This window comes from Acanthisitta chloris, unplaced genomic scaffold (assembly GCF_000695815.1).
Source record: "Acanthisitta chloris isolate BGI_N310 unplaced genomic scaffold, ASM69581v1 scaffold9097, whole genome shotgun sequence".
NCBI classification, from domain to species: domain Eukaryota; kingdom Metazoa; phylum Chordata; class Aves; order Passeriformes; family Acanthisittidae; genus Acanthisitta; species Acanthisitta chloris.
In genome coordinates this window covers 565-18,532 of record NW_008684260.1, presented here as the reverse complement: position 1 = coordinate 18,532, position 17,968 = coordinate 565, and the positions used below count along the sequence as shown (strand labels likewise).

General features: G+C 40.3%; 1 protein-coding gene across 1 annotated transcript in view; it reads right to left on the bottom strand.

Annotated features, from left to right (window-relative positions):
• LOC103806563 (SH2 domain-containing adapter protein B-like) overlaps positions 1 to 16,535 on the bottom strand; it is a gene marked incomplete at its 5' end in the record, with an annotated part of 20,821 nt that extends 4,286 nt beyond the window's left edge. The window contains 3 exons of the mRNA XM_009079269.1: positions 4,757 to 4,876; positions 9,044 to 9,215; positions 16,320 to 16,535. Coding sequence (XP_009077517.1) covers positions 4,757 to 4,876; positions 9,044 to 9,215; positions 16,320 to 16,535 — 508 coding nt within the window. The remainder of the gene's footprint in view (positions 1 to 4,756; positions 4,877 to 9,043; positions 9,216 to 16,319) is intronic.
• Positions 16,536 to 17,968: the final 1,433 nt, after the last annotated feature.

Here is a 17,968-nt window from a genome sequence, read left to right as displayed (position 1 = left end):
CATACTTTTAATTTACATTACATGCTGTCACTTCAAACAAAACCTATTGTTTCACATCAATCTGCAACAACAAAGAAATAAATTAATAACTCCTCTGAAAAATACTGACTTTTTTTCCTCCAGATGAAAAAAACTTTGAAAAATGCTTTACTGGAGACATTCAGAGGCTGACCTGTACACGGTTTTTCCTGTTTCAGCTCTGCTTTATCAAGCACAGAACCTACAACACTTCTGCATCTGACAGACACTGTCTCCATGGCAAAATAAACAATGTGTCTTCCCCTACTAGCAAGAGCTAGTAGTGTTAATTTGCAACAGCACCCAATGTGTGAAGATCATTCCATCGAGCCCAGGCTGCACTCTCAGTAACCAGTTACCATCTGCTGCTTTGAAGGCAGTGAGGATGTTCAGCTTGTTGGAGTTCTGCAGAAGGGACAGAATCCTTGCTGTCTGCTAGCAGCCAGGGTTCTATCATTATTGTTTAGGCTAACAGCAGACTAGTAATGTACTTCTAAACATTTTTATTCAACTGCTGACTTAGAGAACCATCAAAAATCCCACTGCCTGCCTATAAATTATATTAACAGGAAGAAACTTCTAAGTTTTACAATATCATGAGCTACTTTCAAAAACATACCGTGTGTTTTAAATCAACTAAAAAGTACAAGTCCTGCATCTATCCAAAAGACAGAACTACCCGAAGTCTACATACTTAATTTTGGAAAACAGGACCACTTCTACAGATCATGAGGACCAAAAAACCTTTGCTTGCAGTTCCTTTTGCTATTCAGGGAAACTACATGCCTGTTTATGAGTCCACAGGATCAGAATATCAGTAGACACCATCTTCTCAATTCAGCTCTCTGCTTCCAGTGGCCAACATTTGCGCAGCTATTATATGTGACAGAGAAAAAAAAGCAATGCCCATAACTGTTTTTACTCAGTTTTCACATTTAGCTACCTTGCAAATAGTCCTGATCTAAAATTAAGCACAGTCACGTTTTCCAAAATGGAATGTGAGTCAGGAAATGAAGTGGTGCAGGCAGGGTACACACTGCTGAGAAGAGCCTTGTGAAGGGGAAATCCTGACTGAAAGGATTAGCTAGCAGAGCCCAGCTGGTGTTCACTGAGCAAGACAAACATAATAGCCCTATCCTGAGATGTTGTTCTATTGTTGCATTAGGAAGGCATCTCTGTGAGCTGATGTGAAGTAATATTGAAACACATAGGCCTTTGCCTCCTTGTAGCTCTCAGGTAGGCTTGGAACTGCATTTTAGAAAATCAGTTTCAGCTGTCCAATTTGTAGCCAGTATTTTGTCACTCTCTTAATAATCTATTTCTGCAAGGTGATTTAAGTACTCATTAAATTTCTATCTTTCTACTCTTTAATGTTATTGATTCATGCAGTTACACAACAAAAACCATTTCATTATTTGTTCCAGAATATGCCAATTTTTGCACATTTTGCAGCAAGAGGGCTAGTAGTACAGTGCCAGAAACTTAACACTAGAGTTCACTGCCCTTTTCCAGTCAACTCTCATTATATATATAAACAAAAATCATCCACATTCACAGCAGAGTTTGTTCTCAACACAGATTCAAGAATTTGCCAGGAGATGACAATTAACAGTCAGGTGTTCTCCACAAACCAAAGGGGAGCTGTGACTTCATTCCTCTGTGTGTGTGTGTTTGTGTAAATTAAACTTTTCCACAATATTTCCCCTAGATGTTATCTTTCTCTCACAGACACTTCAGTATGTATGTGCCTTTATTTGATGTAGTCACTCCTGTGGGCATACAGGTCCTTTGTCTGTCCCTTACCTATCACTATCACAGGCTATGATGTTGCTGTAAGTCAGCAGGAGACTAACTCGCTTTGCATATTTCATGGACAATGAGTCACCAAAAAACCCACTATAGTGTTTTCATTCCTGTTGCTGATCCACTGCCTGATCCCAGGAAGGCAGTCATCTCTCTGCCCTCACCATCCTGCTTTTACAACACACCTGTGCCACATCTGGCTTCTGAGCTTTCCTGTTGTGCCTGCCTCCCTGTTATCATGGTTAACATTCAAAAGCATCAGTCCAAGGATACAACAGAAACAGCAAGCTTCAGTTATAGGGGGAAATGAGAGAGCAGACCCACCCCGCCCTCCTCACCTCAAAAGATAAAACCAAAACTGAACATGGGGCATGTACTCACTAGAGTTTTCCCACCAGTGAGTTTAGCATGTCCCTTGCTCACTAAGTGCAGTGAAAGGCTCAGAGTATTTGGACTCTAGCCCTAAGTGGATCCTAAGATACAGGATCCACTGATCTTGTGTGGATTTTTTTTTGGGTGGTTGTTGCTGTTTCTGTCTAAGGGAGGCCAGAGCATGGTTACACCAGGCTATCACTTTCTCAAATTCTGTGTTGGTCTTTAACCTCTCTATTTCATCTCATAGCTCTGCCACTAGGATGATCAGACCATCCACTTGGTCACACCTGACAAAGCTGTTCTCACTACTTCCATACATTACTAATGAAAGGCTCTGGCACACCATGCATTCACATTTCAACAAAAGATGAAGGAAGCAGAAGGTCTTGCAAGTCAAATAGTAAAGAGGATGTAAGATTGCACGGCAATGAAATGAAGGAAAGGATTTCTGGCTAACCTCAAAGTGAGGTGTGTAGGTACAAGATAACTTCATCACAGATCGATCAGATGCCTCTAGGCAAGGGAATCAAAACATAAAATCCCATGTCTGGCACTTTGAAGGGCTAGCTTTCCACTGTTAAGAGTAGTCACAAACCAGACTGATTGTGAGGAAATGTTTCAACCAAGGATCATGAGTGAAACCCAAGAACTGTCCAATAGCTTAACTCTTTGAGTTTAAGGAACAGGATCTCCACAATTACCAAAATTCTTCAAAACCGTACTTTGATTGAAAAATCATCTTCATTAAAGAAAGGATTAGAAAAAACCACAATAATTATAAAGTCAATGTCCTAGATCAAGAGAAAAGGGGAACAGAGCATTATGGCAAGGAATAAAAATAAAATGTGCCAACAGCACAACTTTGCCAGTAGTTTGTAGATGAACATGGTCAGTAAGACAGCCAATAAATAGAAGCATGTTTGCTTGATAACTTAAGTGTGGTCAAGTGACATGATCCTTTATTCACCTATATACTTTGAGATAAAACACTGACTGCATTTTCAGAATATAAGGAGAGCTCCTGGAAAAAAGAGGAAATTGACCAGCAGCTAATGGACAGGACATGAAATCTAATACCATGAGCTTAAGAGAATTATGTGAGCTTTGGAGGGGCCACCGAAAAACAATCATCAGCACAGGGAGCTGCTACACAGAATTAATAGACTGCAGCAAGAGGCTAGAGTCAGCACTAGTTTTGACAAATGTATCATAAAAGAGCTGAACAGTAGTGAAAGAATCTTATGCTCCAGAAATGCAGATTGTAGAAGGTCAGACATTCAGCTGCCTTAACACAGAGGAAGACTTAAAGTAAGTACCACTAGGAAATGTGGTTTAGAAAACTTCGGAATACAATGTGCAAAAGGACTACAAAAGGATACTAAGGGCCTGAACCCAGCTGTCCAAAGTAGCAAAATACAAATTTAATTGTCACCTTTTCTTCTTGAAATTGTGCTCCGATCAAATAACAAAGACCTCTGGGCTGATGTAAGAATTAAGTGAAATACTTAAAAGTCACATTCAAAGACTTACAAGAATTTAAGGGAAGATTTAAGCCTACATATATATGAAGCATATGCTATCAATGCTTCAATGTTTGAAAATATGTAGAGGACAACTATATCAGAGAATACACAGATCAAATGACAGAAGAGACAACAGGAGGTAAACCACACTTCTAAAGCAGGTGTGTTCCAGTTCAAGGTAGACTTCTGTAATACAGAGAGATTCCAAAAATAACAGCAAAGGAATAATGACTTAAATAACAGTTCTACCAAGTATTTTTCTCAAGTCCTAAAATAGAATCTTAAAACCAGTTGAACAGATGTAAGAAGGAAAGAAAGGAAACAATTTGCTTTGCAGTTGTACAGCCTATACCAAGGTCAAGGGGCTTCTTTTTCTCCTGCACAAAAAAACCTTCAAAGTTTTCCTTAGCTAGAAATTGAAGTGAGCTTCTGACCCTGTCCAGGGCAGGACAGTTGGACTACATGGCCTTTGAAAGTCCCTTCCAATCCAAACCACTCTATGATTCTGTTCTATGATATATTGATGACAGCACCTGTTATGTACCCTCCCCAGCCTAAGGTAGGTGAAACAAATTCAAAGCAGCTCCAAGACTGAAACAATGCTCATTTCCTAATTCTGTAGACCTTCCATCCTTCATCCTGCACTTTTTCCTTCCAAGAACTGTAGCAATACTACACAGCTTTATACCAGTAAAGTACACAAAACAAAAAGAATAAAATCGCCAAACAATATGGTTGCTTATTCAACCTGAAGCAGAAGCAGCAGGAGCATTTCAAAATAGAACCTGCAAAAAAAAATCCAAGTGAATTTAGTTAAATGGGCACCAAATTTGGACTAAAAATCTCTTTTAACATCCCCAAACTGGAAAGTATGAATTCAGTGACTACCACTATACATCATGCAAGCTGACAGTTCCAAACCCTCTGGGTGCCCTTCTGAGCTAAACCAGTGCAGCAACAGATGTGATTATTTTTTTCTTGCACCAGAGAAGTTATGACTTAAAAATGACATTTACATTTTACTGAAATGTACTTACTTCAGTGAAAGAGAATAATCATGCTTGCTTGTTTGACTGTTCCTTACAAGGTAGCTACACTCTTTACATAAACGCAACAGGTTTTCTGCATCTGTCCGACTGATTGCTCCATGATACCATCTAGGAAAAAGCAGAGAGATTAATACACACACATATTCCCACCCATACTGCTTTCACTACTTCATTTCTTCAAGGTATGAATAGTGGTAAGTATCACATCGGTATCTTTAAGATCTAAAATGGATAAAAAGCATTATCTGAAGTTATCATTACAGCTTGTGAAGGCTTGTAGTGATGTTGAGTGAAGGAAATAACTTAAAGCAGGAGATCATGCAACAAGACCGGTGTACGTTTTCATGTAAGAAATTCCCATTTAGAGCAACACATTATAATCTCTGTCCTGCAAGCAGTAGATCTATGTTATACACATTTCTCTTTTCATACCTATGATACATCAGTTTTGAAACTAGTATACTGATAACATACAGAAAACAGAAGTAAACAAAGAGAAAATCAGACATGAAGAATATGAACTGTTAACACTGAGATTTGCTAAAATGAATCTTTGAGAAAGAAGAAAAGTGATAAAGGGTGAATATCAATAACAAAGACATGTTCTAAACACAGCAGTGACAGCTCAGAGAGCGTTATATAAATCTTAGGTGGACCTATGGGTTGGGTGTGATCAGTTCAAAACAAAAATGGAAGTCAGAAGAGGAGAGGAAGGCTGATTATTAACCTGACCACTGCAAACAATGAACCTCCTCAGTACGTGCTGCTCTGTATCAGTTTTTAAAATCTCACACTCCACTAGTAAGCCTTCTGGCCCTTCCCCTAAGTTTTCTGAGCAATGTAATGTGTCTGGGCCTGTACTGGGTCAGTCGCATCTCTGGGGAAGATCTCTCCCTTCCTGCAATTGCCTGATGCACTTTGAAACATGACATGACACCACCATGTCTGCCTAAGCAAGAACACGCATACATGAGAAGTGCTCTCTGTCTGTTCTTACCAGGAACTGTTGCTGCCCTTGGGCAAAGAAGTTTTCTTCCATTTGTTCTGCTGAACTTAGTCTAAGGGAGATGCTCCAAGTAAAAGGTAAATGAATAAAGACCAGACAGATCCTTTTGATACAAGGAAGACTACCTTGTGCTGGTGTCAGCTCCATTGTCAACTCTGATGAGTGTGCTAAAAGAAAAGTTGGTGCTTAAATTCATTGCTTGCTTGGTTACAACCAAAATCTGCACCAGAAAGAACTAAAAAGAGGTTATACTATTGTATACTCAAGACAGACTAGAAAGGGAGGCCCTGACAGCATCATCATTTCACAAATATGAGACACAGATGACAATGTTTGCAGGCAATGTTCTCCCTCCCTCCTGTTAGGTACTCAATGCTGAAGGGTATTTCTCAACGAGCAGTTTAAAGATTAGGCTGTCTTCTGAGTGTGAGGGAATAATACTAACACAGCTGTGAATCAGAAAATGGATTTGGGAGAATTTTAAAATTATTCCTCTTAGGTATCTCTTCTTTCTTTTCTCTCCAAAGAGCCAAACAAAGCAAACACAAGAAAGTGACCTAGCCAAAATCAAGGAGATATCCCGGACTCTGATATTCAGAGGGAGATGGAAAAAGAACGCAGGGCTGACTTGAGAGAGAAAACCCTGCTTTTAAGGATTGGAAGTAAAACAGCAAAATATGAAGACAACTGTTGATGAAAGAACATGTGATGCAGATGTGATGTTTGGAATCTGTTTTGGCTGAGAGTAAACTGCAGTATCCAGAAGTATAATTGCTTCTGAGTCATATGGCAATGTAAATGGGACAAACATTTGGACTGCTCCTGTTCTAGCTAGCTAGTGAGATAAGCACAGTGGTATAATCTGCTTCAAGTTCCTGAGTCATTTGCTGTTTCAACTGTATTGGGTCTGTTTCCCTCAGTGTGCTTTATTTTAAAAATGACAACATATAGGTATTTGTGCAGAAAGGTCAAAGATTCAAATGTCAATGATGTGATCTTAAAGTGAAATGACAGCTTGTGAAAGACACCGGTGCAAGAGGACAGGACAACCTGCACATTTTCTAAGATACCCTGGAAAACAGAGGCACACAGTGCAAACTTGAAAGCAAAATTCAAACTTAATCACACACTTTGACATTTATCAGGATCTCCTTCAAGGATTTTAAGTGCCCTGTTGTGCTTTACAGAACATTCTTCCTGGTGTCCCTAACTTTATCAGCAGTCAGGTTACAGCCACTAAGGGGCCACAGCTCCATTGAAGAAAAGACAGCAGCAAAAATTACATCTTAAATGTAATCAGTTATTACAGTTCATATGATGCACAACACAACTCTGTTTCTGAGTTGGTCAGAGCAAAACAGGAAACCACTAGATCTTGATTATAAGACTCGGAGGGATTCACTTTCAGTAAGACAATGGAAATGGCAGAACACACTCTCTTCTGTGCACTGTTGTTGAGGAAATAAAACAAATTAATTTGATTCCCCTGGGTCTAAGTTCATAGTTCCAGGTTCCTTAATTACAAGTAACTAAAAATATTTTCTTGCTATACTAACACACCTTGGTATTTCTGCTTGTTTGAGGAAGTTCCTAACCTGCCTATCCACTTGTAAACTTGTGTGCTTCCTTTCCACTAGATCTTGTAATTCTTTCAACAAAAACAGACTCCATTTTTGTAGAGACAGGTGAAATTATTTGCCACGTGCTGTGGAGATGTCTTAAGTCACTAAAACTTGAGCAATTTGAATGACTATGAATAATCTAAGGTATAATAAAACTAAACTCTTACACTTTATGACATATTATTGTTAACTGTGCATTCATTTCAGGTTTGATCCTGCATACTGAAGAATGAAAAATAACCTCACGTCACTTACATTTGAATAACTAAAGGAAGAAAAGCTATCTCTGCAGCTTACAGTTGTTAATATCAGCTGCAGTTAAATGTAACTTTTTGGTTACGTATGTGTAACCTCAGTTATACTAAAAGAGAGAACTACACAACAATGTATGCAACGAGTCAAAAATTAGTTAACAGATATTCAACTTCCTACAGTACTTTACATGTGCTTTGGAGGACAGGTATGGTGAGCTGGAACTACCCAAATCTGAGGACTGAATTTACAGTCACCTTTACAGCCTTTTAGTCATTTACCTAACAGTATCAGTGAGTGATTTCACAATAATGGTTGCTGCTTCCTCTGTTGGAGATAAGCACACAAACTGTCAATGAGCAGAGGGTTCAAAGGCTGAGGCTGATTAGATGGAACATGACACCATGCAGATGATATTATTCTCTGCTTCCAACTTCAGCTTCCAAATACAGCCTATAAAAATAGCATGTCAAAGGAAAAGGAATTTTATGAACTGCCTCCTCTCTGACGCAACTGATAAAGAGCATTCTCTCCTACTGAGGATTTGAAGTGCAAAAGGATTATTAAACCTCTTAATACTGCTACTGTTCAGGAACTAAGTACTGTCACAAAGGGCACACTCACATCCATGCTAAATTATGTTCTCCCTCTCCTGTGCAAATAAATGCTGCATCTAGTTTAGAATAACAGTTTCTGGAGTGGGACTGCCTTCAGGGATTCGAGCCATGGCTTTCTCAATTTACTGCATGAATCCATTGGCTTCCTAGTGCCCACAAATATCAGTTTAAGCTGTGTAAATTGCTCCACATGAAGATTTTTCTTTGTGTAACAGGAATTCTGTACCAGACATTCATTCTAGGGAATTTCCCCAGAACCGAGTTTGGAGCTGACAAAAGTGCCTCTAAATACCACTCTGAAGTTTGACACCACCAGAGTAGAAATAACAGCCTCTTTTCTGAAAGCTTTGTAAGTGGTCTTATCATTCTTTCCCTGGAGCAGTATCACAGCCAGATGCAAGGCACATCTGATATATTAGAAACAAGCTATGCAGCCACGAAGATACAGAATTCATACAGCTTGAAAGCAGAATTTGTATATATGTGATATACACCTTTTTCACTAATGCAATATAATCAACATGGTTGAAAGTGGATTAACTGCACATACTTGACAGATAAAATTCACTCTTCCAGAGATGAGTTTCCTGTTTAACACTATTTTGTCCCCCATAAAAGTTACTTACACTTTGCAGGATTAGTTAGAGTAGCTTTTTGGGGTTATTTTTGTGAGCACAGGGGATACAGAGGAAGGGAGCAGAACAGCAGGATCTGGGCACTCGCTGCTCCTCTAAGTGGGGAGGCAAAGAGCTAGAGAGCAACTACTGTGTTTACTTACATCTGCTTTTCCAGTTGAACAGTTGGATCTATTCTCTCTCCCAGGATTCCACAAAATTCTGGACTGCCATGTTTGATGGGTTTAAAGCCTCCTCCAGGTGCTCTTAATTGCCTGTGCTGGTCATTTGAGGGGGAAGGGGATGCTTGCCGTTTCCCACTTCCATTAAATTGGGCTGCAAGACACACAATAATTACCTCTGCAGGCAAGATTAACAAGAAGCGAAAGAGTTGTAGCACATGAGAGGTTTCACACAGCCAGGGAAAACAAGCATACACCCACTAGCATTAAGATGTAGCGCTTTATCTACAAAGTTACATGTGTCATGTAAAGGTTTTCTTACCATACAAAATACAGCCTAAAACTCTCTTGCTTTTCCAGTAACACAATCCACACTACTCTGAACGTTGTTACAATGACTAGTGCTTATCTTAACATTTGATACTTTCATCTCCCAGAGATGATGCTGTTAAGCAAATAACAGTAACAAGCTTTCAGTCACCTGCTGTAATTATAATAACAATTGAGAATTCAAGACACACACCTTGCCTCAGCTACGTGATATCATCCTAACAGTGATCGTGGTGCAAACCTAGGCAGCTAATACCCCCTTTTAGCCACATCAGAGATACTGGCAAGCAGCAAAGAATTAACGGTGCATCCACTTACATAATGCTGGCACAAAGCTTTTTTCTTGAGACACTAGCGTACAACATGATGAAAAAGGAAAATGGCATTTGCTAGTTTCTCTCACTCACTATATTATTCCAAGACAAGTGTTATTACTTGTTTTGCAAAGCTGTAATTTATTATACCAGTGCAACATTTGTAGCAAAGTATATACTAAGGATGTCAGCATCCTCTTTCTACACTTACAGATTCCACCTATCTATATTTCCAAAAATTGACAGAATGTTGACATAAACAGTCATATACCCACACCATATTCTACACTCTCACTGCCCTTCTATGGTTTGTTGCTTCATCAAAAACTATCACACCCAGCTGCAGATGATTTTGTTTTAAGGTCATCTAGTGGGGAAACAGCAGAAAAAATTTCACTGTATCAGGAGCTAAACATTACAATGTTCATAAGCACAAACACCTTAAACAGTAACTGTGAGTTTCAACAGCAATACCAGAAAAAATGTTACAAGGACAACCAAAAGCACCCCCTACAAAGTTATAGATCTCATCCATTTAAAACTGAACTGAATCATATTCTTAAGCATGCATGGCAGAAATATCCTGGTTCTGCCTTAAAATATGAACTCAGACTTACCCTCATTACTAGGTAATGAAAGCAGATTAGCATAACAAGGGGAAACATTGCATGTGTATACTTGCCTATGACAGATATGAACAATACTATTATTTCAACTGTAAGAAAAACACCAGGATGTCATTTGGGGACTCTTTGAAAACTGATGAAATTAATGTTAACTTCTGACGTCTTTCAGACACCAAAAAATTTAGTTCACAAAGCAAACATGAAACTCAGTTCTGATTGTAAACAGCAAAATCTTTATAATATGGAGTCACAGAATGGCTTGGGTTGGAAGATAATGTTAAACACCATCTAGTTCCAACCCCCTAAGTGCAGGGAATGCCACCATAGGCAGTGATTCCACCCAGTAGGTCAGGTTGCTCAGGGCCCCATCCTGCCTGGCCTTGAACACTTCCAGGGATAGGGCACCCACAGGTTCTCTAAGCAACCTATTCCAATGCCTCATCACCTTTTGAGTAAAGGATTTCTTCCTAACAGCTAAACCAAATCTTTCGTCTTTTAGCTTAAAACCATTCCTCCTTGTTCTATCTCTGTCTACCTGTGTAAAAAGTCACTAACATGACGGCTAGTGATAGCCATAGTTAAATTTCAGATGCTTTTGATTGCTTTTTCTGCTTGAAAAGCACAGACATGTTTCTGGACTCCTGTCCCCCTTTCTTTTTTCTGCCCCCGTGAATCAATTTGGCAGGAAGAAGCAGTTTTGAAGAAATATCCAGGCAGATTAAACTGACAAGTGTGATACCCAGTCAGGTACCCACCCACCCACCCAACATTGTTATCAGGTCTGAGTTTTGGGCTGCTAAAAATCCCCTCTTAAACAAAGCTACAGTATATACAGCAAAGGTTCAGAAACAATTCCATGCAGCTGGGACTGTTAAGTTTTTATTGCTCTGGTACTTCCGTTTAGATAGCTATTACAGATACAGAACTGACTGCATACCTGACACTTCCTCACTCTCCATGAAGCCTCTCTTCTACTGCCCCCTAACTGGTGCCACACCTCTGTGGTAGTGGCATGCCAGAACTCCCTTGCTTCAAATCCCTCAGGGTCCTAAGCAACAGCTTTCTGTGCAACAGCAGTAGCAGCCCACCGAGGTAACCAAGCCTGGCATTTGCAGATCCTCCTTCAAGGATTCCATGATCAGTGCTGAAAACTACTACCAGATGGCACTCTTGATCGTCAAGGCCCTCTTCATAACAAAAGGCCATATATTTTGTAAAGCAATACTAAGATGGGCTGTACAGACTTTCACATGCTTTTCCTTTATGCAAAGGTTTACTATTCCCACAGCCTCAAAAGGCCAGATTTCTTATAAACTCGACTGGAAGCCAGTGCCAGCCTGACATTCTTGAATGGGCAATCCAATGTTCATGTTATCTTTTTTTTTAGCCAGGCTTAAGAACCTAAAAGCTACTTTGTTCCTGTTACTTTGCCAGTCTCAACTCTTCTGGGCAAACCAGTCTGCCCAGCTTAGCAGGAGTTCCAACAGGACCTGCCCACTTCCCATAAAAGTCATCAAAAACACATTTCAGCTTCAGCTGTACAACCTCCAATAAAACAAACTTAAATTTGCTTGTGAAAGAACTGAAGCTGCAGAGCAAAAGGCCACATTACAGCTCTGCTACACAGAGACATACCTTTCAGCACTGCAAAAGTTCCTGGGCTACACATAGTTTGCTCCACAATGTCAGCATGACACCAGCACCAGCCTCATGCTTAGACAGCATGTCACAGCACAGACACATTTCCCTCAACCTAAGCAGAGTTCATAGCTTTTGCACACTTTCATTCAGGCACATCTTAAACTCCAGGTTGGAGATACACAGGTTTTAGCTATGCTTTGGTAATCTTGAAATCATGGCAGAGGAACATGTTTTCCTTAAAAGACTTGCATGAGTAATTCACTGCATGATAATTCTAGTGTTGCTTGCCATTTTTGTTTGTTTCTGAGATCTATGACTAGACAAATCAAAAGCTTTTGCTACATTTGATTGCTGCATTTGATTACTGCATTGCTGTGTCTGCACTTCACATCACAAACATCTGTTGTTCCCTTCAGGTGAACTTCTCAAAAGAGAAAAGTTTTAGCAGCAGGTCCCTTTAGGACCTCCACAACTTCAGGTAGTTGGGGGATGGGTAGTTGTGGGACTGTAAAGTAGCTCCTGCCCATTGCTAGACACTTAGACCATTTCTCTGCTTTTCAGAGAAATCAACCTCAGCTAAGAGGTGAAAAAATCACCCTGCTGGTGTAGCTACATTATCTAGCTACACTACAGAACCACAGTATGGAATAAGTCATAAAAGCACTTCATACATCTTAGTAGAGAGTCAATACTTCTGCATTGCAAGCTTTCCACTGTTTCAGGCTTAGATGTTGGCCCTTTTCTTTCCTTAGTTTCAACACTCCTATAACTCATAGGACTTAGACAGAGTATAGAGACACAAGATAAAATAGCAGCTTGAAACTACACTTGCAGTCAATCCTTACATGTTACTTTTTAACAAATAACCAGGCACCTAAGACAAGCTAAGTTATAAAGAATGGCACATACAATCAAAGAAATCTCATTAATCTCAAAAACTGTTTACTCTTCTTATTTTAAATAAGAATGCTACATGCTGAGCCCATAAGGAATCCCACCATATCATAGTACTTTTTCATTAGGCTTCTCTTGAGTGCATTATTTTTGTTAAGCAATATTTTGTTCTGTGTGCTTACATACAAGTTAACTACATAATACACAGAAGAATATTTACACATGGGCTAATCATAAAACTCATATTGGATGGATTGACCTTGTTGATTTACAGTTATATGTACACAAATTGAAAGGTAGAGACAAAGGAAAAATTTGACAAAACTAAGATTCTATTTAAAAAAACCACCAAAGACTGAAAAAAACTGTTTCAGAATTTACCTGATAAAGAATAAAAAAGTGGCCATGAAGGTGAATACAGAGGTTAAGACTTAAACTCCGAGTGAATTAGAAATCATCCATTTCAAATAGTATGAACAATACATGAGGAATAATGTCTAAGATTTCCACATGCACTCTTAAGACAATAATTTTTAAAACTAATAATCCCATTTCTGTGGCTGCTGTATTACTAATGGAAAAATCTTTAAAGTATGATCTCACTGGAGACAGATGTGTAGTGGTTCCACAGCTTGTATGCCAGTGCTGTTAAGCAACAAAGTTGCTGGTTTCTGAAAGAAAAATACTTCTCAGTAGCACACAGTCACAGTCCTTGTGTGGTAAGCTCACAGTAACTCACCTGTCAGGAGACGGAGGCTGCATATATGCTCTAGACAAAGGCAGTATTGCTGCCATCATAGGGACATATGAAAAGTCACAAACTACTGAACTGGGGCAGACAACAATGCCATGACATCAACCCAAAGCAGAAGCCCTGACACTGACTAGCCAGTGTACTGATACTCAGCATCTGCAAGACAGCCATTGTGGTACTGGAAACCCAGTGATACCCATCTCTGTTCACTAGCTTATCTTGACATACAACAGATATCCCAAAAATCATAGCCAGGATCTCACAGCCAGGAAATCTTCCAGCACAAGTCTTGTAAGCATTTTAACTGGTCCAGCAAAAGGGAATGAGTCAGCTCAGCCAAGCCTGAACCAAAGCCTGCTTCCACCAGGTAGATCTCAGGAGCAGTACTGCAAGCCACACAAGCAGGTTATACTACTGTGTTAGAGTTCATGCTCTTTAGAGAGAGAGAGACTACTTTACCTGCACAACATCCAGCAGAATTGAATGCTGGTTTAGATACAGGTTCAAAAGATCTATTATCATATGCTTAACGGGAAAGTCACTGAGCCTGAAACTCCACAAGATAATTATCAGCTCACATGCCAAAATCAGTTTTGCCTAATCTCTTCTGTTCCATAGGAGCCCAACAAGAGGAAAAAGGATGCTGAGCAAGAGGTTTCTTTTTAAGCAGATTGCTCAGGTTCATCTAAGTGTCTCCTGTGTCCACCCACATTTCACAGGATGGATATTGCAGACAACAGCTTGGCTTGGAAACAAATGCAAATCAACCACAACCTAAAAATCTAAGAACAAATGAAACAGAGAGGTAGAACCACCCTCAGAACAGAGGGCCACTTCTCTACCTCACTGTACTAGAAGAGAAATGCATTTTTGTCACCCATGTCACCTACCTATTACAGGATCAGATCAGAAACATCCAAGAAGGGTACTGTCACAACAGGCTCTGTTTACAAAATAGTAGCCCTGTATAGCTGTGGAGAGAAGTCACTTCCTGTTTCTGTAGTGTGGCAATATCTTGGCAAACAGAATTGCAAAATCATAGATAATTCAGGCGGTAGGATCTGCTGTGTGATCAGATCAGGTTGTTTATTCAATCATTGCTTCATATAGAATGAAAAAATTCTGAAGATGGAGACTGCAAGAGCTCCTTGGACAAATGGCTCCAATGCTTAACTGCTCTTGCAGGGAAAAAAACAACCACTTTCCCATACTGAGTCAGAATCTCTCCTGATTCATCTTATGTCTCATCTTGCCATCACACACCTGCTCATTTGTGAAGAATCTGGCTCCATCTTCTTGAGGATCTCCTCATCAGCATTGGAAAGTTCTCATTAAGTCCCACACAAAGTTTTCTCTTCCCTAGAGAGGAGCAAAGCCCAGTTCTCTGAGCATCTCCTCACATGTGCTGTCATGTGCTGCAGTTTCCCAACATTTTGGTGGCTCACTCTTGACAACAACATCTATCAACATCCTGCTTGTATCAGCATACTGGACAAAGCATTATGCATTGTCCAAGAAATATGAAGTAAAGAGGAACAGCCATTTTGCTTGATCCACTGGCTTGCTCCTTTTCACACAGACCAGGATGCTGCTAGCCTTCATCACTGGTAAGGAACACTGCTAGCCACATTTAGCCCACTTTACCCTAGGACTCCTTAAGCCCCTTCTAGCAAACTTATATCCCAACAAGTCAGCCAGTTCTAGATACATATCATTGCAAGGGGTTAGTCTGATCTAGATGCAAGTCTTTGGGTTTGTTCTGGCTGGATTTTGCGAGCTTGTTGTCAGCCCATTTCTCCAGCCTATTCAGGTTCCTCCGAACGGCAGCTTTGCACGCTCACACCCTTCCCTCCCTTGGCTGCTATTCCAAACTTGGTAAGGAACATTTCCTCTCCTGCACTGGGTTACTGATAAGGATGCTAAACAGGAAGGGTTCCAGAACATAGCCTCTGAGGAATCACACTTGTAACCAGACTCCAGGAAGAATATGAATCACTAACCACTATCCTTTGGAGGTTAATGACCCTGACAGGTTTTCACAAATCTACTAGCCCACCTATCTAGGCTACAACATTCCAAACACAGCTGATGCCACAGCACAACACACTGAAAGCCAGAGTCGACATAGATGACACCTACTGCTTTCTTTCCACTAACAGATCTAGTAGTTTTAACACAGAAAGCAAACAGGTTTGTCAAGCAGGATTTACCCAAGGTAAATGTACACTGACTACTTAGCAATCATTGCTCTTGGGCTTCTTCCATGCTCCCTCCCAGAGCCACATCTCTTTTTCCTCATCCCCGACAGTATCATCTCACTGTCCCTTTGACAATGGGGACAATTGCACAATTTCAGGATCTTGCAAAACAACTTCCTCATCATAAAGCCACTCAACAATAAACACTACCTACATCACATCTGTTAAAATGGGGGTAGGAACAAGGAATGGGAGAATCAGAAGTTTTAGTCACATGAACCAAGAGCAAGGTCAGTTAACAGGTCAGCTGAAGCATCAAACAAAAAGTGTAATGTTCCATATTTCTGCAGCAGGCAAAGATTTGAGACTACCCAATATGCTTTTCAGACATTTCTTTGCAAACATACACACACAAGCATAAATATTTGAATTCTCCCAAAGGCAAGCACATATACTATAAGTGTGAGAGAGAACTCTGTGGTTGGCATCTAGGAATCCTACCTGCCAAAGCTGGGATGGTGACTTTGTTCCACTCCCACGGCTGATCATATTCATCTGCAGGCCTGTCATCATCCTGTGGCAATTTGCTTTCTCGTAAACGTTGACTCACCACACTTTCAGAATCGGATTCCACACCACTGCCTTCTGGTTCATAGGGTGTGTCATAGAGCTGCATGTTTTTCTGATGGGACTTCAAGCCTTCCTGTTGTTGAAACTCTGTTGGCACGAAGGAAAATTGCATCAGAATCACTACTAATCATGTCTTATCATTACAGTCTGTAATTTTAGAGCATTCAACTTCCATCCATTTCTTAATAGTCACATAATTATACAGATGACAAGCTTGTACAAGACTTCTAAATTCAACCTCTACATTGGCAACAGGCTGGAAGCAAAAGTTTGCTCCAGCTCACAACCACAGCACAGTCTCATGCCTCCAACAATATTTCCCAGCTTGTGCAGAGCCAGATTGCAGGAAGCACACAATCCCTGTCAGTCAGTACAAAACACACTTACACAAGCAACTGTACATAAATTCCCAAGAACACTGAAATTTGCATATAGTTAACTCTTCAAGAGGAGATCATTCAGAAGCACACTTTGAAGATACAAAAATTATAAAAAAATTACACAGTATAATTATATATGCTGACTAAAAAAATTGCCTGCATTTACATCTACAGAGTATCAGCAAAAAATTAACTAGGACTAGAGTAAGAACACTAAACAAAAGCACTTGTAACTAGAACTTAGCTCACATTAAAGGGGCTCTAACAGCAGCTTTCACCTGCCTGAAAAGGAATCAGAACCAAACACTTCTTGGGTAGAGTCAGAAGATGCAAGAAGGAGAAACAGACACAAGATGTAGCTCAAGAGATCCAAGTGGTACATTGGGGGAACCTTCTTCCCCTGGTGTCTACTGCAAGTCACCAGGGAGGTCATGGGAGCTCTCTCCATTCTTTGGAGTTTGCAGAGCCTTGGCAAGGCAAAGCTATGGTCACTCCACCTACTGATACAAAACTGGGTGGAGTGGGTGATAGACCAGATGGCTGTGCTACCATTCAGAGGGACCTGAAGATGCTGGAAAATTGCAGGCTAACAGGCTGGAGAGCTGCTCAGCAGAGGACATTGGGGTCCTGTATGAGAGCAACATGAGCCAGCAATGCACCCCCACAGTAAAGTGGGCCAGTGCTAACTTAGGCCGCATTAGGAGTGTTGAAAGCAGATCAAGGGATGTGATTCTTCCCTTCTACTCAGCATTGGTGAGGCTACATCTAGACTGCTGGGTCTGGTTCTCACATACCCAGCACAAGAAAGACATAGACATATGCAACCAGTTTCAGCAAAAAGGCTGTGAAGCTTCATAATGAGACTGGAGCACTTATCGCATGAGGAGAGGCCGAGAGCTGAGACTCGTCAGCCAGGAGAAAATAAGTTTTAGTGGAGACATTATCAATATATATGATGAATACCTGATGGAAGACAGTGAAAAAGGAGACAGACTTTTATTAGCAGTGCCCAGTGACAGGACAAGATGCAATAGGCACAAGTTAAAATACATGCAATTCAATCTGAACACAAGCAAACACCTATTTTACTGTGATAATGTTCAAACACAGAAACAGGTTGCCTGGAGAGGCTGTGAAGTC